Genomic DNA, 26,057 nt, shown 5'->3' on the forward strand with positions numbered 1-26,057 from the left:
ATCAGTCAGGCATAGGAAGTTATGTTTGTTTCTGGCAGTTCAGCTTACTAAGTAGAAATCAGGTTCTATGTTTCATTTTAAAAAAGGTGGTTTGGGAATAACAGTTTCATGAAAATTTGGGAGTCTGCAGAAAAGTTAAAAAATTATGAGCTGTCTGTATCCAAAAATTCAAAGGACTGGGAAAAATTCTAGCAAAAATTTTTACATGCTACCTCTTCAAGTAGCCCCATCACTGACACCATTAAATATGTACCATAAACATTTGCTTTTAAAGTTCCTGAATGAATGGAAGGAAACTATCCCCCTCTATCCAGCTACTTCAAACCTACTTTCATATACCCAAATCTGGACAATCACTTGAGATAACTTTTAATAAGTTAGCCTTAATGTCATCCATTTATTTATTAAATGTTTCCAAACTCATCTATATATGCACTACATTTTAATATCACCCAAGCTTCCTGAAGAGCTTTGTTACAAATACAAGACTGAGGTTAAAGAAAATAAGACTTCAGCCGTTTCTCACCGACGGAAAACAACATTGTAGAATGGAATGCACAAGTCAGAACAGGGCTCCAGGATCTTTGTCAACTGAATCTTAATGGTGATCTCAGCACTGTCAGTTTTCCTTTGACTTTTTAACTCAAGAACCTAACAAATAAACATATTCAAGTAAAGAAAAATGACAACACTACCAAGCGCTAATCTAATCCAACTGTGTTCTAGAACACTATAATATCGTAAACATGTTTTATTCTTTACTGTTACTTTGCTGTCCACACTAGACAAAATCACCGCATGACAAGTAGGATTTACGAAAGGATTTGGTAAGAGAAACCCAATGGAGAACTAGCAATAGAGCTCTTTAAATTTGCAGTCTTGAACTATTCTTTGTCACTGAGGTCCAAGGCTTCCAACCACTCCTCTTAAGAGAGAAGGGACTAGAAAGAACTCAAATGTAAAAGTTTCTCAGTTTGCAATTTCTTTGTTATGGAGAAGTCTGCCTTTCCTCTCAGAATAGGAAAGTACAACTCAAATGTTCAGGGACACTATGATTTCCCACCACCCATGCTTCGTCCCAAAGTGCACTTCCTATTTGGTCTCACTTGTTGAAGCTTAACAGGCAGATAGAGAATGGATCCATCGAAAGCAGTGATGTTTCCGGTGACAGCTTGATGGTCCTTCAACATGCCAAACCTCATCCTTTTGCACTCCACATTGGGGCTAGAAAATGATAAAGACGATCTTATTTCAGTTTGACTTTACAGCTGTGCGGTAGGTCTGTTAGAGACGCAGTCACTTATGACTACTGCTCCATCTAGTGGTCACATTAAAAAATTGAAATACATCTGACTAAAAATGGAACTCTGACCCAAGGATACTGGCTCACAAAATAAAAACAATCCATAATTCCACCACCCAAACACAACTGCCTTATCATGTCAGTGTACATTCTTCGAGAGTTTAGACCAGAGGGTCAGAAAACTTTTATGGAAAGATTTTACAGGTCATATGGTCTCTGCTACAACTACTCAACTCTGCTAACATAGCACAAAAGCCTCGTAGACAATATGTAAACCAATAAGTATGGCTATGTTCCAGCGAAACTTTATTACAAAAACAGGCAGTGGGCCAGATTTACCCAGCAGGCCTGCCACGGTTTGCTAATCCCTGCTCTAGCGTCTATAGAAATATACACTCTTTTAAAAATATATTTTAAAAAAATATAGGATTTTACTCTAACCATTTTTCACTCACAGCAATTTCAACTTTTTATCCATTCACTGTCACAAATCTTACAGCTTTGAAAAAGTCCAGTAGCTACTTTGTACAATGATTGTCCCATTAGATCACAGTAACACACAACCTATTCTACAACTTCGAAGTTTAAACAAACCCAAGGCTAAAAAGGGTCAAGCATGTTCAAGTACATGAAGAAAGATAACATCAACAAAAAAATCAAGCGGTAATCCAATATAGTCATCGCCAAAACTAAGCACTCACATGCTAACATCACATCTCAAAATGCTTCTTCTAAAAAATTCACAAATACATGGCATTATGCCCAAGACACTATATTTAAATTTGTCTTTTTAGAGCCCCATGATGTCAAGGAAGCTACAGGATGACCAGTCACTGTAATACATCCTCTCGGTATTCTCTCATCCTCTTCACATTGTGGCTTCAAAGGTCCGCCATCTACAATCTCGAAATTTATAGAATCCATGTCTTCTCCACAGCCTGGTCAATGCAGAGACCCGTGAGGCGTCTCACACTCCTTTCTGTTTCATCATAACCAGAGCAAGTACTCTTCCCTCTCATTAACACCCATCTCCATCCCTTACATTCCAGAACAGGCCCATTCCCACCACCTTCCCCTCTTGCTAGTTCAATTTCACCCAGTTTCCTGACTCCTTCTCTTCATTTGTCATATGTGTTCACCTCCAGTTTCTTACCTCACAGAAACCTTTAAAGCAATTTTCATTCCATTTCTCATTCCTCTTACATACTTTTAAAATAAGTGGCCAATCCACTGGCTATTTCTCATGGCCCAGGTTCTCCTTTGTTCTTTTAATCTCGTTTTTTTCCCCATAACACTAATAAAGCTACCAGAAAATCACCAAGGGTGCCTCTTGAAAGCAAATTCAATAACTTTTTTCCCTGTGGCCAAAGTCAACCACCTCCCCCTCATTGAAATGGGTCCTTCTTTCTGGCTTTATAACCTGTCTTCAGGGTATTTTTCCCCTAACTGTTCCTTTCTTCTCTCTTTCATTCCACTTCTTCTATCTTGTACCACTTAATAGCTGTGCTTCAAAAATTCAGTCTTTCATCTTCCTATTTTCTCCATAAATATTCCAGAACACTCATTTATTTTCACAATTCCAGCTAATAACCTCCAGCTAATGGCTCCCCTGAGATTTTAAAAAAGAACACAGACTAATATAAATTCTTAACTTTTAAAGAAGTATGATAAATCCTAAAGTTACTGATATAAAATAAAAGTTATTTTCTCTGGTTTTTTCACCCTCAAATTTAACCCTAGACTATCACTGCAGAGCCATCAAATGCTGGTATAGCACTCACGCAGGGAGGATCCAGGTATCGTGGGGTGTGTATCTGATACCATTGTGGGGGGGGGTCTCTTTAAGAAGAGGAATACAAAATTACAGATACAAGATAAGTTAAAAAGGTTATGAAGGGATCTATGCAAGTACAAGGCCCTGAACTTAAGTTTCATTAACTTCACAGAAAATCCACCTCTAACCTCATGCATAAAATTGCACCTATTAAGTTAAAATCTGGATTGGTAATATAGCTAAACACACACAAAAAATGTTAACTTTAAACTTATTGCAAGGATCTGAATATATGAATTACTGTAGGGGGAGCTGCATCAGGAATTATACAGAAAAACAATTCAGTTATTCCTGTGGAACTACTTCATTACTGCTCTCTAAGAAGTGAACAATACAGGGGGGAAAAAAAGCTGTGAATACCTGAAAGTCACATGATATTGATAAACTGCTTCATTATGACACTGTATTTTGATAAGGTTCAATCCCAAAGATTCAGGTGTTCCTTTTGATCCTTGCTTCACAAAAGGCTCTCTAGAAAATAAAAATAAAAAACAAAAGCACCCACATATGCCAAAAACAACAAATAACCCATGCCACAAAAATACAAAGAAAGAAAAGGAAAGGAAAGATAGATTGGGGGAAGTAGTATTTCACACTTTGCTTACAGGTCCACAGACCAAGAATCAAGACATACAAAAGAAGCTTTGAAAGCCAGAAGGTAAATTCTTAGCAATCTCTAATTAGAGAAGCAAGGTCACCCTATTTGTCCTAGTAATATCACTAGAATAACTAGGCCAGCTAACTAAGAACATAAGAATTAGTTCTATAGAGAAAAATGAACTGCTGCAATGTATTTCCTAGATAATTTCCTTACCTTCAACATGACAAAGAATTATCTATGTCTGAATTGGGAAGGAAGTGAAAAGCCATGAGTAGACTCTAGATAGATACATACTATCATCACTAACCCCATTTCACCTCACCAGGAATTGCCCCACCTGTCATTCTCCCCACTGGCAAAAAAACAAAACAACCCTGCAGTACCTACCACCCAAGGAGGACTTCAGACACAACAGAACAGAGTTTGCAATACTATGCGAAGCCCTCCTCCACATCATCACCAAGCAGGGAAGGCAGCACTCCTGACTTACTTTTCCTTGTGTTCTGCAGTCCCAAGTGGAGGGCGATCCAGGGAGTGCAGTGGGGCCGGGGGCAGAGGTGGCGGAGATGACAGCTGGGCAGGACCCTGAGGATTCAGGCTGAGAGCACCGGGAGCCTTGTATACTCCTCTGCCTATACCACCAGCTGCTCTTCCCATCGGTAGTAAAAAGGCATCCAAATTCCCTCTTCCAAGCATTCTGAAATGTTGAAAGGAGGCAAATCAGAACTTTCTCAATCATGCTTCTATCTATGCCCCATCTAAATGAGTCCCCCAAATCTACATTCTCTTCCTGGAGGAGTCAGCAAAAGGGACCCAAGCATTGGGATTCTCTCCAAATCCAATATGCCAACATGACTCATTCATCAATTGTTATTAATATTGACTCTCAGGGCCAACTTCCATAGCAGAAATTGAGATGGAAGTTTGACCCACCTGGGTTAAAGAACCACTACCATCAGGCTGAATTCTTAAGAGGACAAACAGGGTGGTGAACTGTGCAGTGGAGTACTGCTTTTACCCTCGTCCAAAGACTGACTGCATGAGTAGCTGCTGACTACTCTTGGAAAATACCCATTCTTACCAGGAAACCATGCATTGCTTCTTTGTGAGATAACACAACCCACTTTAGAGTTTCTCTCTAGACTTAGAGATATTTCACCTGAATTTGATGGCTACCCAAGAAGGCAACTTTACCCACCTATTCCAACCAACGGAGGCCTCTGCCATCTTGCTATCTCCAGATGCCAACACTGAAGGATCCAGAAAAGTGGGATGGGGTTCTTCTTTGTCCTTGCGTGCCATACTGGTAGACAAGCCTCGACCTAAAATGCCTCTACCTAAACGGAAGGGTCAAACCCCAGCTGTAACCGTGAGCTGAACATTTTATAAAGAACAGTAATTTTTCTGAAGATAAACTGTGTGAATTTAAGAACAAAGCAAACATATATAACACCACGTTTTCTCAAGTTAGTTTTCCACATACCTAAAGGAGGCATTTCCTGTTCCACAGGGGTCCGGGACACTGTTTCAAGGTCCAGTCCTCGGAACATTGAGACCAAACCCACAGATTCCTACAGAAAGTCAAAGAATAAAGTTATTCTAAGATGTAGTTTAAAACCCCAGAAACACTGTTGGTTTTCTTCAAGTCTTGGTAAATAATAAAAATCATCCACTTCAAATTCTATAAATGTTACAAGAATAAAAATACCTTATAAAAATTGTTTAAATCCTTATGGTCTTAAAAAAAACCACTTCTGTCAGACTTCCCTGGTGGCACAGTGGTTAAGAATCCGGCTGCCAATGCAGGGGACACGGGTTCGATCCCTGGTCCGGGAAGATCCCACATACCGCGGAGCAACTAAGCTCGTGCGCTACAACTACTGAGCCTGCGCTCTGGAGCCCACAAGCCACAACTACTGAAGCCCGCGCACCTAGAGCCCGTGATCTGCAACAGAAGAAGCCACCGCAATGAGAAGCCCATGCACCAAAACAAAGAGCAGCCCTCGCTCGCTGCAACTAGAGAAAGCCCACGTGCAGCAACGAAGACCCAATGCAGCCAAAAATAAATAAATTTATGTAAAAAAAAAAAAACCCACTTATGTCATATTAGGTTTTCAAGCATAAACAGTTACAGTTCATGATTTGATATACAGTGTAACAAATGCAACAGAATTATTTTTCTAGTTCATTTCCTGTACACCTAAGGTAAGAGAGAACAAGTGTACTGGCTAATAAATTTTCCCAAAAAATGGATCATTTAAGGGTATCAGAATTTTGGGTTTTTTTTAAACAACCTCAACAAAACTTGCTACTGTTTTCCTGTAGCAGTCTTGGAAATTCACTACTGTTACACCAATTAGAGTTGCCACATATAGACTCAAGCAATCCATTTGAGTAAAAATACAGGATTACTGTCAATAACGTTTCTTCTTATAGAACATTACATCTGACATCGTCAACCTACTTAAAATTGTCATAACTGCACTATTAGGTTCTTCCTGTATTTACTAACTCTTTATTCTTTGACATTAATTATAGACAAATACCATTCTTAAAATTACTATATAATTAGGAGATTAAGAATGCATATCCATGCGAGTATACACACAGCACTAACAATAGCTGAAGATCCTCTTTTTCTTTAAGATTTAGGCAAAGAGCCTTCTGAAAGGAACCATTCTTAACAATTATGACCTTAGAGGCAAGAGTGGCTGCTAATACCATAGAGTCAAACCCAGAGTGGAAATCTAAACACTCACAAAAAACCAAAAGACTGTACCTTTAAACCTATCATTTATGTATGTATATATTTATATTTATAGAAGCTAGAGAACTAAGGCATTTACCCAGGTCCATCTAACATTCATTACGAGGCCCTTTTTCTAGACTTGCAACTCAAGAATTTGAAATATATTCCAAGAGGCGACCACTTGTTCAAGGGGAAAAAAAAACAAACCCTTGCTTTCATATAGGGCTTCCCAGTTTCCTAAGTACCTTGAAATCCCTTATTTGCCCTGATGATAAGCTGTATGCTGCTACTATGTAGGCAGACACAGTCTTACCTTTCGCACTGGCCCACTCTGTGGGCCTGGCTCCTCTCGCTTTCCAAATACATGGCCTCTGTCTGCAGGTCCTGCCCTGCCCAGAGCTGGGTCCAAAGGTTTTGGAGCCTGTTGCCAAGAGCCCGGCATCCGCACAGACTGAGATGGGTGCACAGGAGACGGGCCCCTGAAGGGTGGTCGGACAGGATCCATTGCAAGGCTGCAGAGGACACAGGTGTCCATTTGTTCTGGTTAATTATCTGCCATCATTTTATAATTTAAATGATTCCCAACTGTTTTCCTTTTCCTTCAAGACAGACTCACAAAGCATTTAAAAAAAAAAAAAAAAAAAAAAAGCTACTTTGGATCAGAGCAGTGATACAACCAGCCTCCTATATTATGTTCACTTCAAAAGCTTCTGTTTAGCCCAGAATATTCTAAACACTCTCCATCAGCAATCTCTTAAAGGCCAAGCCCTCCTTGAATTTACTTATATTTTCTACCCAAACGGCCTCTTAGAGAACTCAGTCCTGTAAGTTAACTACCAGTTGTAGACGGAAACGCTTTTTATGTATGGGCATGATTTTGCTTTATAAGTAAGCTTATAGTTAACATAGCCATATCATAAAATTTTTTTGTCCATAAATATTTATGGGTTTTGCTTTGTTTTGGGCCACTCTTCTACCAGAGTCCTAATATTTTTCCAGTCTATTTTCACATTAAACTTTTCCATCTCCTCCTTGGTTCCTTAGCTGCTTCTCTGAATCTTTATCCAATTCCTTTCTATAAAACTCTTCTTTCAAACTCTACCAGAACTGAGGTCTCCAGGGTACAGACCCTTTCTGGTTTGAGCCTATGATTCCTGCTGAGTCTCACAGGTGACATTTAACACCTCCCCCCACCCCCCAAGGTAACCAGGGATGATGCTCTTCTCGCCCCTCAAGTCTCAGACTCACTAAGCTTCTTCAAACTCACTTCATTATCTGTAGACTTCAGGACTCCTTCTTTCAGGGGCTCCCTTCATTGTCTGGACTCACCCCTGATCCCTGAAGAATCTTTTGTAACCAACAAGTAAGCCTCTTCTTAACTTTTGCAAATGTGTCTTAAGTATTAGCTACAGAGAAATCAGGCCATGCATATAAGGAAAAGACTGACACACAATTCCTAAGTCAACTATAGGTGAAGGCAGTTCAGGATCTGGCAAAAATTTTTAAAATAAATTATTATCTTTTACACTAAAATGGGAGGATATGCCTCCCTTACTCAAAGGCTACTACAGTTCTCCCCTTTAATTGTTTAAACTCCTTTTCAGTTAGCTTGGCCTCTTGACTCACACCTTCTCGCCACCACTGGAAGAAACCAGAACAATCAGTAGCCTAACTGGTACACACTGAGAGGCACTGTAACACCTACCAATTACAGGATTTCTGGAATCCTCTTCTTTCTCCACCCCTCCTCACCTCCACCATCACTTCTACAGATTCAGGCCCTCCCTTAATGTGGATTTTCTCCTTTGCTTAGTTAGCAGGTGGCTGGCTGACTATAAGGTACAAGCGAGGAGAGTCCAAGGACAGGCAGGTCCCAGGACCGGCGAGGCCTACGTTCCCCACCCCTCCAGGTGCAAGCTCCGGGCTGGGGCATATAGACTGGGCCTAACCAGAAAAGAGGTTCCTGAAGGCAAATACTACACCCCTTCCACCCTGGAGAAAGCATCATTCCCCAAACCAAAACTCCCCTGGGCGTCCTGCCCACCCCTTGTGCGCGAGTAACACTCACGCCCGCCCAAACCCCTCTCCCCATCAGAGTCCCCTCGCTCCCCAGGCACCACCTTCCCACCTCTCCGAGGTCCTGCGTTCCTCCTACCCCCCCACCCCCCAGCCTCAAATAACCACTCCCCGCCCCCGCCCCAGGCCCAGGCTCCACCCAGGGGCCCACAGCCCCTCGCGGCTACCCAGGGATATGGGGTGAGAAGACAGGGGAGGGTCCGAGTGGGCCGGAGGGGCCCCCGTTCACCAGCAAGAGCTTGAGCGAAAGCGCACCTGGCCTGTAGCAGAGCGACCTCGGCTTCCCCGGCCTTCCACACCTGCGTCCCCTCCTCTCACCAGCATTCGAGCCCTCGCGCAGCTCAGCGGGGCCTCAAGAGAACCCTGCGCTCAGCGCTCGCGCAGCGCTACGGGCCCACATGTTCCAGACCCCAAGTTCCCGTCCTCTCGCGGGGCCTCAGGGGCTGAACCCATTGGCCAAACAACGTGCCACTCACAAGAGCCAGCGGTCTCATTGGCTCTTCTGTAAAGAGTGCCTCCCTCTCCCGTTCCAGCAGCTTCGCTCTATCACTAGGTTCATCCGAAAGGGGTGCTCCAAGTGGGGGTCCAGAAGTTAGGAGTGAAGCTAAGCATTAAAATGTGTTACGTTTTTAAGATCCTGACTCCCATGCCGTGGGCAACTCCTGTAAACAGAGTTAGCTTACACGCTCATGTAGAGATTGACTTGCCCCATCCTTCCCAGTTAGAGGATATAAGGATGTGGCTGATGAATAGTAAAGAGCTTGAGTTGACGTTCAAACACCTAATTAACGTGATCTCTAAGCCTCACTGTACTTATATATAAAACTGGAAGAAAATCATCCATTCATAGGATTGTATGGAAATGTACATACTTTAATGAGATGATGCGTGTAAAATACCTGGCACAAGGAGAAGATTGCCTGCAATAAATTTTACCTATCGTTATTATTTATTGATGCCTGAATCTGTGAGCCAAGAAGAGCTTTCTTCAAACTATGTAAAAGCATTGGTGGTTAACTCTGCAGCTACGGTATATTTTCCAAATAAATAAAGATTTCTCTCCCTCTCCAATCATTTTGGCAAATAACTGCACCACTCTCCAACCCCAAGTTTTCTGAGGTGGTTGGGATCAAGCTTCCAGAGACCTTGGCTGATGTTGTAGAGATATGTAAATACTCTATATGGAATAGGGCTAGACGCGGCTTTTCCAAGCCTCAGATATCTCATACCTCGTTTTAATCCATACAATCAAGGACTCTCCTCTCCTTCCCAAAACAGAATAGTTTGAAAATTATTGGAGCAGGATAATTTCCAAAGCGGGAATCTAATTGGCGGGATACCCCTTCCCTCTTTGTATATGTTGTTTGTTTAACATTATATGTGAGTTCTTCTACCTCACAGCCTTCCTACTTTACAATGTTACAATGTTATGTTATAATAACATGGATGCTGAATTCTGTTGTTCATGCCAACATTTAGTAGCAAGTGCATTCAAAAATAGTTATACAAACTGTTTTGTAAACTTGATAAAGTCCCAGTTCCCTGTCCTTATATGTACTCTGACCAAACCTTGCATGAAAGATTAATTCCATACCTAGGAAACAATATTTCAGCAGCTCTTTACAACAGCAATTCTCAGATAATTTTCTGAAGCTGTCAGTTTTTGAATCTAAACCGAGCACCATTACAAAGGATATACACATTGGGTTCCCTAGATTTCTATACATGTCATGCAAGAGTAGACAGGATATAGAAATACCCTGTACAATATTTCTAGCCAACCCACACATAATGAATACTAGTTATTTCACCAAAGGAAAATCCACATAGTCTCAGTGTTGACTGGAAATTAAGATAGTTGAAGCTCTCTAAAGTGTGGACATCTGCTTAGAAGCTTTCAAAAGCTAATCAACCTCTCCTGGGTTTACATTCCCCAACAGGACACTTCAGTTGTTAATTAACCATACCTAGGATATTGATTTAAAAGAGCACACACATATTGTACTGTTTAAAGTATTTAAAATTAAATTACAGATGATAGTTTCATAACACCAAATTCTGTCCACTTGGCCTTGCCAGGCTTTAAAATTCAGGGTGAGTATGGCCCTGTCACTATATACAATCTGGATTTTCCCAGGCAGTCATGACATCAAAGAGTCTGGCCCTTTGTCCCCAGTAAGTATTTCCATTCTGACCATAAATCCTGATTTGTTGTTGACAAAATAAAGTCACCAGAGCCACAGCAAGACTAATGGCAGAAAATGACATTACCTGTTTGGCCTAGAAACTACAGGGAGGATTTAATTGAAATTGGACCTACATTTATAGTACCTCTGGGTTCCAGGCAGAGGTAAACACAGATCCTCCCAGGAGAAATACACCCTCCACCTGGCACTCAAAATTTCCACACAGGAACTCACAAGAAAAAATAAATCACAAAACACATTAGGGTCAATAAAATGGGTGAACTGTTTTGATTGTTTGTTGGGTTGTTTTGTTTAAATTAATTTTAAAAACACACATTAGGGGCTTCCCTGGTGGTGCAGTGGTTGAGAGTCTGCCTGCCGAGGCAGGGGACACGGGTTCGAGCCCTAGTCTGGGAAGATCCCACATGCCGCGGAGCAACTGGGCCCGTGAGCCACAATTGCTGAGCCTGCGCGTCTGGAGCCTGTGCTCCGCAACAAGAGAGGCCGCGATAGTGAGAGGCCCGCGCACCGCGATGAAGAGTGGCCCCCACTTGCCGCAACTAGAGAAAACCCTCGCACAGAAATGAAGACCCAACACAGCCATAAATAAAATAAATAAATAAAAATAAAAAAATAAACAGGAGCTGTTGTTAAAAAAAAAAAGCACATTAGGCTCAATAAGAAGACAAACAACGCAATTTTTTAAATGGGCAACAGATATGAACTGATCTTTCACCAAAGAAGATATACAAATGGGTAAAAATCACATGAAAATGTGCTCAACACCATTAGTCATTACGGAAATGCAAACAAACAGACAAACAAAAACACAGTAAGATATTTCACACCCACTAGAATGGCTATAATAAATAGGACAGATAATAACTGTGATAGTTACTTTTATGTATCAGTTTGGCCAACAGGTACCCAGATATTTGGTCAGACATTATTCTGTGTTTCTTGGAGGGTGTTTTGGATGAAATTAACATTTGAATTGGGAGACGGGGTAAAACAGACTGCCCTCTCTATTGTGGATGGCCTCATCCAATCAATTGAAGGCCTAACTAGGACAAGAAGGCTTACCCTCTCTGGATTAAGAGAGAATTTTTCTCACCTGACTGCCATTGAACTGAAATATCAGCTTTTTCCTGCCTTCTGACTCAAACGAAAGCATTGGCTCTTCTGGGTCTTAAGTCTGCAAGCCTTCAGATTGGAACACCACCACTGGCTCTCCCGGTTTTCAGGCCTTTGGATTTGGACTAGAACTACACCATTGGCTCTCCTGCAACTCCACTGAAGATCTTGGGATTTGTCAACCTCCATAATCACATATTATAATTCCTTAGTAGAAAGTGTATGTATATATAAATAAATAAATAAATAAATAAATAAAAATATATGTATGTGTGTATGTATGTATATATATATATATATATATAATCTCCTAATGGTTCTGTTTCACTGGAGAACCCTGACTAATACAGACTGTGGTACCATGAAGTAGGGTGCTGATGTAAAAAATACATAAAAATGTGGAAGTGGTTTTGGAGCTGGGTGATGGGTATAATTGGAAGACTTTTGAGGTACATGGTAGAAAAAGCCTAGATTTCCTTGAAGGGACTCTTGGTAGAAATATGGATGTTAAAGGTGCTTCTGGTGAGGTCTCAGACAGAAATGAGGAACATGTTATTGGAAACTGGGAGAAAGGTCATCCTTGTTATAAACTGGGAAAGAACTGGCTGAATTGTAGTCTTGTGCTTTGTGGCAGGTAGAACTCACAAGCAATGAACTTGGATATGTAGCTGAGGAGATATCTAAGCAAACTGTTGAGGCGTGACCTGGCCTCTCCTTCCTGCTTATAGTAAAACGTAAGAGGAGAAAGATAAATTGAAAGAAAGATTAAGCAAAAAAGAATCAGAGTTTGAAGATTTGGGAAGTTCTCAGCCTATCTATAGTGCAAAAGTGAGAAAGCTTGTTCTGGAGAGAACACCCAAGGGTGTGGCTAGACAATCACTCTATTAGGAGATTATCCATGGTTAACTATGGAGTTAATCAGCTATCTCAGCAGAAGCTAGAAGCAAAAATAAGATTATGTTGAACAGCAGCAGAGACACTGCCAGTTTGGACCAAAGGGAACAGAGACTGGATGAAATAAAGGAAGGCTTTCTAAAGGATGGCTTTTGGACTTCTGGGATTCTACAGGACAGGACAATAGAGCAATTCAACATGCTTAATCCTTTAAGAAAAGGGAAGAATAACCCCAAAGGTGATTCAGCCATCACCAGTGCTGCCACTGTCACCACAAGCCTATGTGACAAAGCTATTTCCTCTTCATAGCTTCACAGCTGGAGAGGAATATTGCTCCAGGATGAATCATACCTCAAGTCTCACCAATATCTGATTTAGATGATGTCTAGATGAGATTTTGGACTTGGAATTAATGCTGGAGTAGGTTAAAACTTTTGGAGCTATTGGGATGGGGTGAATGTATTTTGAATGTGAGAAGGACATGAATTTGGCGGGACCAGAGGGCAGGATGTTATGAACTGAATTTTGTCCCCCCAAGAGTCATATGTTGAAACCTAACCCCCAACGTCACTGTATTTGGAGCAGGGCCTCTGGGGAGGTAACTAAGGTTAAATGAAGTCATAAGGTAGGGCCCATCTCATAGCATTGGTGTCCTTAGAAGAAGAGACACCAGAGATCTCTTTCTTTCCCTGTGAGCAAAGAGGAAAGGCCATGTGAAAACACAATACTACAAGAAGGTAGCTGTCTACAAGTCAGGAAGATGAGCCCTCACCAGAAACCAAATTTGCCAGCGCCTTGGTCATGGACTTCTAGCCTCCAGAACTGTGAGAAAATAAATGTCTGTTGTTTAAGCCACCTTGTCTGCAGTATTTTGTAATGGCAGCCCTAGCTGATTAATGCAGTAATAAAGTCAGCAAGGATGTTGTGCTGTAAGTGCCTGACATTAAGCTTTTTTTTCATTGTAATTCAAGTGCCTGATATTAAGCTTCTCATTGCCAAGACACCCGTTTCAAAGACGTCCATCTCAAATAAACATGCTGCCATCTAAATAACTAGATAAGGAACCAGGACACCTCCACCCACGAAGTTCCCCTTGTAGAAAGCCCTGGGTGACGCTGACCTCTTGAGTGCTCCTGCTTTTTCCTCCCCATGCCCTAATTCCTGCTCTTGGGATTCATTCATTCACTCATTTATTTTGGGTGGCGGGGCCTGCAGGTTTTATTTCTTGACTGGTCCACGGGGTGGTAGGCAGTTGCACTACAGCCCACCTCACCGGGCCCCTGGCTCTGGCTGTGTCTGCCTTCTTCTGCTCCTGCTGTTGTTGGAGCAGCCGGGGCTCTGACTCAAACTCCTTCATGCGCTCCCCGTAGTCCATGTGCTCGCAGTAGTCCCAGCTGTGCTGTCGTGCTTGCAGGCCAGGAAGTCGGGGAATGTGACAGCTTACACCTGAGAAGCCCGATGAGATAGTCAGCACAGTAGTCATGCTGATGAAGCACCAGCTGCGCCTTGCTCCACCTGCAGCTGAGGGGCTACCATCCCATGCTCCTTGCACCTGAGGAAACCATAGTCAGGTGGGAAGGTGGGCATCTGGAGGGGGTCAGGCTCCCCCAGTGCATCACTCAGCTAGCGCCTGGCCAGGTGCCCCCCCCCATGTCTGCTGTTGCTGCAGGTTCCTGTGGGAGTCCATGCTCCTAGGTTTTAAATTCACCAATGAAGAGTGAACCTGCAAAACCCTAGCCACCCTACTCTCAACCTTAATAAAGGCAGAACTGCAGGTTCTCACTTTCTATCTGTCTCTGTGTCTGTCTCTGTCTCTGTCTCTCTGTGTCTCTGTCTCTCTGTCTCTCTGTTTCTCTCTCGGTCTCTGTGTCTCTGTTTGTCTCTGTCTTTCTCTGTGTCTGTGTCTTTCTCTCTCTGTGTCTCTGTCTCTGTCTCTCTCTCTCTCTTCTGTCTCTCTCTCTCTGTCTGTCTGTCTGTCTCTCTGTTTCTCTCTCTCTCTCTATATATATATATATGTATATATTTCCCCATGACCTTGCTGTGTGGCCCTCAGGCATGCCATGTACCCTCCAGCACTTGATTTTTCAAAGTTCCCTGATGGTTGCTGCTGTGGTGCATCCTGCAGTCATAATAAGAACCCAACGGCCAGTCCAGCCACAGCAGTGGCTCAGGTCATATAAGCAGATAGGTTAGGGGGTGCACCACTTTGGAAAACATTTGGCAATTTCTCAAAAAGTTAAACAAAAAATTTCCTAGGAACCAAGAGTTCCACTTCTTGGTAACTACCTAAGAGGAATGAAAACATATGCTCCCACAAAACTTGCATGCATACATTCATAGCATCAATTTCTATGAGAGCCAAAACCTGAAAACCAATTAAATGCTCATCAACTGGTGAATGGATAAGCAAAATGTAGTGTGTTCATACAATGGACAGATTCAGCATTAAAAAGGAACAAACTACTATGCTATGCCATGGAGGAACCTCAAAACACGTTATGTTAAAAGATGAAGCCGGACACAAGAAACCATATATTGTATGATTCCATTTATATGAAAAGTCTAGAAAAGACAAATATATAGAGACAGAATGTAGACAAGTGGTTGTCTGGGGCTGGAAGTGGGAATGAGGATGAACTGTTAATGGGTCTGAGGGATTTTATTAGGGTGATAACAATGTTCTAAAACTGATTTGTGGTGATGTCTATACCACTCATTAAATTTACCAAAAATTATTGAATACTCTAATAGGCTAAGTTTTATGATATGTAAAATAGATCTTAATAAAACCTCCTTTAAAAACATTAGCAAACAAGCAGAAACTACAGTGAACAGAACCAGATCCACAAAGATTTCAAAAAAAGAATCACTGGACCCAGAATATAAATAAATCTTGAATACATTTTAAGAAATAAAGGTGGCAATTAAAACCATGAGTAAGAGCAAAGGTTATCAAAATTGACTAGGCAGATTTGAAAAAGAACCAAAATAGGACTTCTACAAATGAGTAATATAAAAATTGAAATTAAATGTTCAGAATAAAAGTTACACAAGAGGGCTTCCCTGGTGGCGCAGTGGTTGAGAGTCTGCCTGCTAATGCAGGGGACACGGGTTCAAGCCCTGGTCTGGGAAGATCCCACATGCCACGGAGCAGCTGGGCCCGTGAGCCACAACTACTGAGCCTGCGCGTCTGGAGCCTGTGCCCCGCAATGGGAGGGGCCGCGATAGTGAAAGGCCCGCGCACCGCGATGAAGAGCGGTCCCCGCACCGCGATGAAGAGTGGCCCCCACTTGCCGCAACTAGAGAAAGCCCTCGCACGAACCGAAGACCCAGCACAGCCAAAAATAAATAAATAAATAAATAAAAATTAAAAAAAAAAAAAAAAAAAGATACACAAGAAAAAAGACACAGCTGAAGGAAGACGTTGTGAATTAGAAGATAAATCTGGTGGTGCAGTGGTTGGGAGTCCGCCTGCCAATGCAGGGGACATGGGTTCGAGCCCTGGTCTGGGAGGATCCCACATGCCGCAGAGCAACAAGGCCCATGTGCCACAACTACTGAGCCTGCACTCTAGAGCCCGTGAGCCACAACTACTGAACCCGTGTGCCACAACTACTGAAGCCCATGTGCCTAGAGCCCATGCTCCACAACAAGAGAAGCCACCACAATGAGAAGCCTGCACACCACAACGAAGAGTAGCCCCCGCTCGCTGCAACCAGAGAAAAGCCTGAGCGTAGCGGCAAAGAGCCAACGCAGCCAAAAATAAAATAAATAAAATAAAATAAATTTTTTAAAAAAGATAAATCTGAAGTATTTACCCATACTGTAGAACAGAGGTAACAAAAAAAAAAAAAAGTAGAATATGAAGAAGAGGTTGAGAGACATGGAGAATAGAGTTAGAATAAAAGGTCCCATAGAGTTTGAGAAGGAGAGTATATGGAGAAAAGAGGAAAGACAATATTTAAAGAAGTAATAACAGAATTTTCAGAATCAGTGAAAGATACAAATCTTTAGAATCAGGAAGCCCAGTGAAACTCAAATAGAAAAGTAAAAAGAAATCTACGCTTAGCACATCATAGCTGTACTGCAGAATATCAAAGCTAAAGAAAAGATTTAAAAAAACAGTCACAGAGAAAAAACACATTTCCTATAAATGAATGAAAACTGGCTCAATAGAAAAAGCCTGGGGACTTTCCTGGTGGTCCAGTGGTTGAGAATCCTCCTTCCAAAGCAGGGGATGCGGGTTCGATCCCTGGTCTGGAAACTAAGATCCCACATGCCACAGGGCAACTAAGCCCGTGCGCCACAACTAGAGAGAAGCCTGCATGCCACGGCAAAAGATCCCGTGTGCCGCAACTAAGACCTGACGCAGCCAATATAAATAAATAAATATTTTTTAAAAAGAAAAAGAAAAAGCCTGGAAGACATTGGCGCGCGCGCACACACACACACACACACACACACACACACACATCTCCCCAGGCCTGAAAGTTTAAGGGAAAAAAAGAACTGTCAACCTAGAAAATGCATATCCAGTGAAATTTTCTTCCTAGAACAATAGTAAAATAAAGCATTTTTGGACAAACACAGAGATTTACCTCTAATAAACCCTCTGTAAAGGACTTTCCAAACACTAAAATGAAGAAAAATGACCCCAGAGGGAAAGTCTGAGATGAAAAAAGGAATCGTAAGTAAAGTAGTTGATTGAATAAAGTAATAATAATAATGTATAAGAGGAGGATGGCTTATCCTAGATTCCTCAGGAGGCAGAGACTGAGACAAAGGTTTAGCACAAGGATCTTATTGGAAAGTGTGATCCCAAGGAACAGGAGTGAGGAATGGAGGGAGAGAGAATGATGCAGGGAGGGAGAGAAAATTCATTCAAGGATGCATTACCGGGACTTCCCTGGTGGTCCAGTGGTTAAGACTCTGTACTTCCACTGCAGGGGGCGCGGGTTCGATCCCTGGTCAGGAAAATAAGATTCCCAAGTTTGTCACCGCTACAGAGTTCTGGTTGCTCCATCTCTGGGGACCATTTGAGAAGCCATAGGAAGTACACGTCAAGACTACTAGTCCTGGGACTTCCCTGGTGGCACAGTGGTTAAGACTCCGTGCTCCCAATGCAGGGGGCCTGGGTTTGATCCCTGGTCCAGGAACTAGATCCCACATGCATGCCACAACTAAGAGTTCGCATGCCACAACTAAGGAGCTGGCGAGCCACAACTGGGGAGCCCACAAGCCGCAACTAAGGCTCGACGCAACTAACTAACTAAATAAATAAATATTAAAAAAAAAAAAAAGATTACTAGTCCTGCAGGATGTTACCTGGGGGAGTTGAGGGGATGCATGTATCCATTGACTCTCTCCTCTCCCTTGGTCAAAGGCTCACCTCAAGGAGTATTAACCCCTTATACTTTCTAGGTGCACCACGATGTTCCCATGCTACTCCATGCCTTGGCATCAAAACAGAAGCCTCGGGCTTCCCTGGTGGCGCAGTGGTTGAGAATCTGCCTGCCAATGCAGGGGACACGGGTTCGAGCCCTGGTCTGGGAGGATCCCACATGCCGCGGAGCAACTGGGCCCGTGAGCCACAATTACTGAGCCTGCGCGTCTGGAGCCTGTGCTCCGCAACAAGAGAGGCCGCGATGGTGAGAGGCCCGCGCACCGCGATGAAGAGTGGCCCCCGCTTGCCGCAAGTAGAGAAAGCCCTCGCACAGAAACGAAGACGCAACACAGCCATAAATAAAATAAATAAATAAATTAATTTAAAAACAAAACAAAACAAAAACAGAAGCCTCAGGGCAGAAAGCAGGAGGTGCACAGGGCAAGCCTGAGGCTAGGCATTATCAGCTTGTATCCCTGTAGACCTGGTGAGCGCTCACAGAAAACTGTTCACCATAGTACTGGCTATATAAAGGGACAGGTAAGACCAAGAGGATCTGTAATGGAGCATAAGAGGTGTCCAATACAGTGAAATTTTTTAAAAAAATGATAGAGCTAACTGCCTTGCCATGGTGGTCCGGAAACTCAGAGTCATGAGTGTGACCCCCTGAGGCATTCATCTGTTCACCGCTTGGCGTCAACTTATTGTTCCTACTCTTGTTTTCCCTTTACCTTCATTTCCTTACATATTTGTTAAAGTCTTCTTGCAGTACAAAATTTGTTAGAACATGTCAGAACTTCTTGGAGAAAGGCAGATTATAAATAATTAATGAAGCTTGACTTCTCAAAAAAAAAAAAATGATAGAGCTAAGAGGTTAAGAAAAATAGCATATAAGTCAGGAGGGAGGTAATTAGAATAAAAGCATTATAAGGTTCTGGAGGAGGGTAATAATAATTAACTCTACACTCTCTCAGCATGCATATTAAATTTTTTAAATATATATTTAAAATATTTTAATTGAGGTATAATTGACATAATGGTATATTAGTTTCAGGTGCACAACGTAAGGATTCAATATTTGTATACTTTGCAAAATACTCACCACAATAAATCTAGTTAACATCCATCACCTTACACAATTACAAAAAATTTTGTGTGTCATGAGAACTTTTAAGATTTACTCTCTCAGTAGGCTTAAAATCCCTTATCAGAAATCCTTGGGGCCACGTACATTTCAGAATTCAGGAAATTTTAAATTTTAAAAAGATAATTAAATTGTACATTGTATACCTCCCCTAGAATGGTCTGAGACAGCACAAATAATCAAACACATATTTATGCAGTAAAACATATGAATAGGGCTTCCCTGGTGGCGCAGTGGTTGGGAATCTGCCTGCCAATGCAGGGGACATGGGTTCGAGCCCTGGTCTGGGAAGATCCCACATGCTGCGGAGCAACTAGGCCCGTGAGCCACAATTACTGAGCCTGCGCGTCTGGAGCCTGTGCTCCGCAACAAGAGAGGCCACGACAGTGAGAGGCCCGCGCACCGCAATGAAGAGTGGCCCCTGCTTGCCACAACTAGAGAAAGCCCGTGCACAGAAACGAAGACCCAACACAGCCAAAAATAAATTAATTAATTAAAAATAAAATTAAAAAAAAAAAAACAAATGTTCAAGTACAATTGGTGTCTAAAAAATATATATATATATATGAATATTCACCTCAAGTAGGGTAAAGACTGTAAATAGCTTCACATGATCAGGTAAAAATTTCTACCAAGTGAAATCAGATCAGACAGTTGAGGTTTTGCCACCAAGGAGGTTTCAAGAAAATAATTTTTACAACTTTTAGATTGCAAACTTTTGAATACGAAGCTGTGGACCAAGATTGGTTGAGCAGTAGCCATTACCAATATGTTAAAATTTAATATTTTCAATAAACCTCTCAGGAACATTTTACTATTTTCATTTTATAGATGAGAAAATGTAGGCTCAAAGAAATTGAATAACATGACTAAGCTCACACACCAGTAAGAGGGGTAATCAAGAATCGAAGGAAGGCTCTCTGCATCTACCATCTGTGCCTTTCCTACCACACCTCCTCAAAGGAGCACCACTGTGGCGCCTAATTGGACAGTCATTATTCTGTCTACATTCCATTCAGGCTCTGAGAGTAAAGGAAAGGAGTGCGATACTATTTTTATAAGCCAAAATTGTAACTGGAGATTTTTTATACTTCACTGAACATGTTTGTGGCAGAGAACTTTATTTCACTTTATTCCACTTCACGCATGAGAAACGGGGTCCAGTTCCTAACCTCCTATCATTTTGATGTCCTTACTAAAAGTCAGCTTCCCTTCTGATTTCAGTTTGTCATGAATATTATCTGACACTCATCAATTGATGAAAATCACAAATTCCACTCTCTGCAGCTGGCAGGAAATGAATTAGCAACATTTCCTGGAATACACCCAAATTCGCTGAAAAAAAAAATTTTGTTAATGTGATCCCAGGTCCTGAAATTTCTTCCATTGTGACTAACGGAAAGTTTAAGGAACCTGAGAGTTGGAAAAATCTTCAGTTATCATCTCGCCTAACCCTTAATATTATGGATGAAGGGGCTGAGACCCTGATACATAGTCTCTCCATCACTTTATAGGGCTTACTTTGAACTTAAATGTAAACTAAAAAGAGAAGTAAGCCAATATTTACCAAGTAAACAAATGCAATGATGTATTTATGCAGGCATCATCTTAAAGTATGATTCTCAACAAAGCAAACAAACACCCCCATCAGCAGAAGTAGAGCTTGGGGAAACATAAGGAAAGGAGGAGGTGACCTGGGACCTCCCCTGGCCAAACAGTATGCCAAAAATTTACTAATTTGCGTATAATATGACAGCATTACCATCAAGCTAGACGTAAGTTTTCAGATCACTAGATAGTCTCTGAAATGAGCCAGTTTATCATGTATCATTCCATTTGCCTCAATAGCGTCTCCAGTTACATTTGCTATCATGGGGATGTTACTACTATCCCCCAATACTAGTACTGTTGGCTGCCTTTTTGGCCAAGAGAAGTTCCATACTGTTAACCTATGTTAAAGACAGATGGAACTGTGCAAAACAAACAAACGCCCTGAACTGAGATGTGCCAGTATGTTAAATAACAATGAATTTGACACTGTATGTGAGTCAGCCAAAGGAGACAAACATAGGGAAATGGTTTCATACAAAACTGTGGTTGACAGCGTAGATTCCCAGGGAAGGTTAAGCCTTGACTGTGCCACTTATTAGACCAGCATGACCTTAGGCAAGTCACAAATCTGTTGTTTCAAAATTTTGTATATTGATTATATATTACTTTCATAGTAAGGAATAATTAAATGTGTTAACTGAAAAAAAAAAGATTTACTCTTTCAGCAGCAATATGCAATACATATTTGAATACATATGTGAATATGCAATACAGTATTTTTTTTTTTTAATTAATTTATTTATTATTTATTTTTGGCTGCATTGGGTCTTTGTTGCTGCGCACAGCTTTCTCTAGTTGCGGTGAGCGGGGGCTACTCTTCGTTGCGGTGCACGGGCTTCTTATTGTGGTGGTTTCTCTTGTTGTGGAGCACGGGCTCCAGGTGCACGAGCTTCAGTAGTTGTGGCACACAGGCTCAGTAGTTGTGGCTCGCGGGCTCTAGAGCGCAGGCTCAGTAGTTGTGGCGCAAGGGCTTAGTTGTTCCGCAGCATGTGGGATCTTCCCGGACCAGGGCTTGAACCTGTGTCCCCTGCACTGGCAGGCAGACTCTCAACCACTGCGCCACCAGGGAAGCCCGCAATACAGTATTTTTAACTATAGTTGCCATGCTGTACATTACATCCTCAGGACTTTTTATTTTATAACTGGACGTTTATACCTTTTGACCCTGTTCAATCATTTCTCCCACTTCCTGGCAACCACCAATCTGTTCTTTTTATCTATGTGCTTGTTTTTTTGTTTTTATTTGTTTGTCTTTTTAGATACCACATATAAGTGAAGTCATACAGTATTCGTTTTTGTCTGACTTATTTCACTTAGCATAATGTCCTCAAGGTCCAACCATGTCACAGATGGCAAGATTTCATCCTTTCTTATGAATGAGTAATATTCCATTGTGTGTGTGTGTGTATCACATTTTCTTTATCCATTCATCCATCAGTAGATACTTAGGTTGTTTCCATAGCTTGGCTATTTAAATAATGCTGCAATGAACATGGGGGTGCATACATCTTTTGGAGTTAACATTTTTGTTTTCTTTGGATAAATACCCAGAAATCGAATTGCTGGATTATATGGTTGTTCTATTTTAAAATTTTTTAAAAAGAAATAAAATGCATATCTATCCAATCAGCAGAGGGAAAAAAATAATAAAATGAGAAAAGCTCAATCAATCCAAATAAAAAAGGTGAGAAAGAAGAAAAATAAGTCACAGAAAAATCTGGACAAAGAGAAAGCACAAAATAAGTGGTAGAAATAAATCTAACAGTGTTAATAATTACAATAAACATAAGAGGGCTGAACTTTCCAGGTAAAAGGCAAAGATTACCAAACTAGATTTAAAAACAAAATCCACCTATATGGTGTTTAATAGAAAAAGATAGACATAAAACATAATAATAGAGAAAGACTGCAAGTCAAATGGTTAAAAGGAATGGAGCAGGCAAGGAAGGAAGGAAGGGAGGAAGGAAAGAAGGAAGGGAGGAAGTGCAAGTCACAGTGACTTTGGTGAACAGTTCTTCTTTGCTATGAGCCAACTGGCATTCATCCAACCAATGGAATGACTGAGCAATGGCCAGGGGAATGATGGTGAGATCTGATGGGTGTTTTGTGTAGAAGAGACAGGAGCTAGGACCAAGCCCTGCTGTTTCCAACAGGCTCTCAGCTGAGATTAAAGAGAACGGTGATTAAATCAAGGTCCAACCATCTTGCAGGGAATGGCCAACTCAGCAGTCAGGTCAACTTAAAGGGCTTGCCACAGTTGGAGAGAACCAGGGTGTCTTCTTTTCTGAGGAATCTCCAGAGGCAATTCTCCAGAGACAAATCATTAATGTCCCTCCCTGTCCCATGCCCCCATTCCGGGGACCAAAGTGGTCCTCCCTGGTACCTAAGTGAGTACTCTCCTTCCACTGTGTCCCATTCCAATAACTATAAATTTACCATTTGTCACACCCAGACCTTTTGTTCAGAAGGATCAGGTAAAAGAGGGACAAGTGTATTTTTAATAAAATTTAATCCGTTGTGCTTCTAGTGTCCCATTAATTTTTTACAGCAACTCAGGACAAAAGAAATATCTAAAAATTCCATTTATTAAGTTGTCAGATCCAATTATCTTAACACATATTTATGTTGTCACAGTTTTGTAGCCATTTGAAAAAAAATACATATAAATTGAAAGAAAAAAATAATACGTTTATTCTATTTTAAAGAACAGTAATCTCCCCTTATCCACAGTTTCACTTTCTACAGTTTCAGTTACCCTCTGGCAACTGCTGTCTCAAAATGTTAAACAGAAAATTCCAGAAATAAACAATTCATAAGTTTTAAATTGTGCACCATTAAATGAATAGTATGATGAAATCTCACACCACCTCGCTCTGTTCTACCAGGATGTGAATCATCCCTTTGTCCAGCATATTCATGCTGTATACACTGCCTGTTAGTATAGGAAAAAACATAGTATGTATAAAGTTGAGTACTATCTTAGATTTCCGGCATCCACTTGGAACATGTCTCCTGAGGATAAGGGAGACTACTGTAATCATATTTACTTCCCTGGGATGTGCTGGGTGCCATACAACTTCTCAAACCTTGGAATCAGATTGGGCACTATCATACTCATTTCCTGTACCACACTGATATTCATGCAGTATTTGCTTTTTATCACACCAACTGCAGAAAACCCAACTTTGCAAAGATATGACATTATCAAAAGGAAAACAATCTAATGTTGCAGTCATGATCTACCTTGTACTAGTAATTTGCATAGTTTCCGACAGATGATGAGTATCACTGTGTTTCCCTTGCACTTTTAAAATACAGTTGACCCTTGAACAACATGTGGGGCTGGGGCACCAACCCTCTGCACATTCGAAAATCTGCGTGTAATTTATAGTCAGTCTTCTCTATACGTGATTCATCTGTACCCGAGGTTCCATATCCATGGATCCAACCAACCACAGATTGCGCAGTACCATAGTATTTACTATTGAAAAAAAACCCACATACACGTGGACCAGTGCAGTTCAAGCCCATTTATTCAAGGGTCAACTGTATTCTATGGTGCTCCATGGGCTTGCTGCCGAGGCACCCTGGGGTGCCTCAGAACACAGTTTAGGAACTGTGGGTCTAGTACAGAATTATTATTCAGTTTTGGGGACAAAATTCTTGGGGGAAAAAATTCAAAATCAGATTGTCACACTTGATATTACTTAGTAGTTTGAATGTCAACAAATCGCACAAAGAGTTAATATGTTTTTAAAAACTTAGCATTAAGTTTGAATTCCCTAGGTCTTTCTTTTGGCTGGGCAGCTACTAGAGGGTGAAGCAATCAGGCCTGCTGGGGTTGCCATTAGGTGAAAGAAAGAAACATTGGACATAGAAGGGAATCCCAATTTCTCAAAATAGGTCTACATAACACTCCACCTTTTCATCCTGATTGGTACCCAGGGAGTGGCCAAGAACAAAAGATCGCTTTCTAAGAATAGTCATAGTTAGTGGCCATGCTGCCTTGTTAACACACACGGATCAGGAAGAGGTGATAGACATAGGGTCAGAAATCCCTTTGAGTTGATTTTTGAGGAGGCCCTTCCAATGCTTAACAAGCCCAGTTGCCTGTGGATGGTGGCCTGTGCAGAAAGTCCATCAAATACCTTGACTGGCTTGAGAGTCCATTGCAATCAAAGATGCACCATCATCAGACTGCAAACGTCTGGAAATCCAGAAATGTAGCAAAGATTAGTTTCAAGGACCACAGTGGTCTGGGCAGAGTCAGCTGATTGTACTGAGACAGCAACACTGCAACCTGAAAAACTGTCGACAGTGGTGAGCCCCAGGAGTGGGGCACAGGTTCAATGGCTTTGCCCTGTGCAATTGGCCTCCCTCACCGAGACCAACAGTTCAACTTTTATTAGGACGTGCGGGCCCAGCACGCAGTAGTAGTGTGTGCATCTTAAACATAGAGTCCTTTGCCTGGTGCCCAGTCTACGGTGGTGGGTATGTTGCATGTCTGGTTCAGTGATGGGTCCAGGCAGCAAAGGTGGCTTCCTGGGCAGTGCAGGCTCAATCCACAGCTTGATTCCAGTCGGTCCCATCAGAGAATGGGTCCTCACCATGGGCACCTATACGAGTGACCCAGATGGTTCCATTAGCAGCCATGATTTTTTTCCATAGTTGATGGCCCCAAAGAGGGAAATTTTTAATCTGCCACTCTGTAGTTTTCCAAGTGGCAGACCAAATGGCTAGGCCATTATCAACAGCCCAAACAAGAGTTAGCAAAAATATAACAAGCTTCATCAAGGAGTATCGGCTGGAGCTGTGAGGACAGCTTTGCGTTCTGCCTACCGAGCAGAGAGACCACATCTGTTTTCTGTTCCAAGTAGATGGCGCGGATGCTGAACAGCCACAGCATGGTGTCTACCCAGTGGACACCATGGGTTTTAGCTGAACCATCAGCGAACCAGGCCCAGGCATTTAGAAGAACCACTGTGGAATGAAAGCCCCACTGAGCAAGTGACTTTGCTTCAGGCTGTGGAATGGAGGATAACGTTTCCCCCAAAGGGATGGCTGCCTGTCTGTCATGTAAAGCTGAAAACGCCACTGGGGCCAGGCCAGCTGGAGACCTAAATACACCATTTCCATCTGACA

General features: G+C 41.8%; 1 protein-coding gene and 1 pseudogene across 1 annotated transcript in view; both read right to left on the reverse strand.

The window, feature by feature from the left end:
- The window catches only part of PIWIL2 (piwi like RNA-mediated gene silencing 2), an 87,747-nt gene extending 78,908 nt beyond the window's left edge, over positions 1 to 8,839 (reverse strand). The window contains exons 1-8 of the mRNA XM_036855884.1: positions 8,819 to 8,839; positions 6,801 to 6,999; positions 5,222 to 5,309; positions 4,937 to 5,075; positions 4,229 to 4,435; positions 3,498 to 3,608; positions 1,107 to 1,224; positions 527 to 651 (exon numbers count right to left, since the gene is read on the reverse strand). Coding sequence (XP_036711779.1) covers positions 527 to 651; positions 1,107 to 1,224; positions 3,498 to 3,608; positions 4,229 to 4,435; positions 4,937 to 5,075; positions 5,222 to 5,309; positions 6,801 to 6,992 — 980 coding nt within the window. The 5' untranslated portion in view covers positions 6,993 to 6,999; positions 8,819 to 8,839. The remainder of the gene's footprint in view (positions 1 to 526; positions 652 to 1,106; positions 1,225 to 3,497; positions 3,609 to 4,228; positions 4,436 to 4,936; positions 5,076 to 5,221; positions 5,310 to 6,800; positions 7,000 to 8,818) is intronic.
- A 3,966-nt stretch (positions 8,840 to 12,805) lies between these two features.
- Positions 12,806 to 25,821, reverse strand: LOC118896954 (annotated as a pseudogene).
- Positions 25,822 to 26,057: the final 236 nt, after the last annotated feature.

The sequence above is a fragment of the Balaenoptera musculus genome, chromosome 6, assembly GCF_009873245.2.
Source record: "Balaenoptera musculus isolate JJ_BM4_2016_0621 chromosome 6, mBalMus1.pri.v3, whole genome shotgun sequence".
Classification (NCBI taxonomy): Eukaryota; Metazoa; Chordata; class Mammalia; order Artiodactyla; family Balaenopteridae; genus Balaenoptera; species Balaenoptera musculus.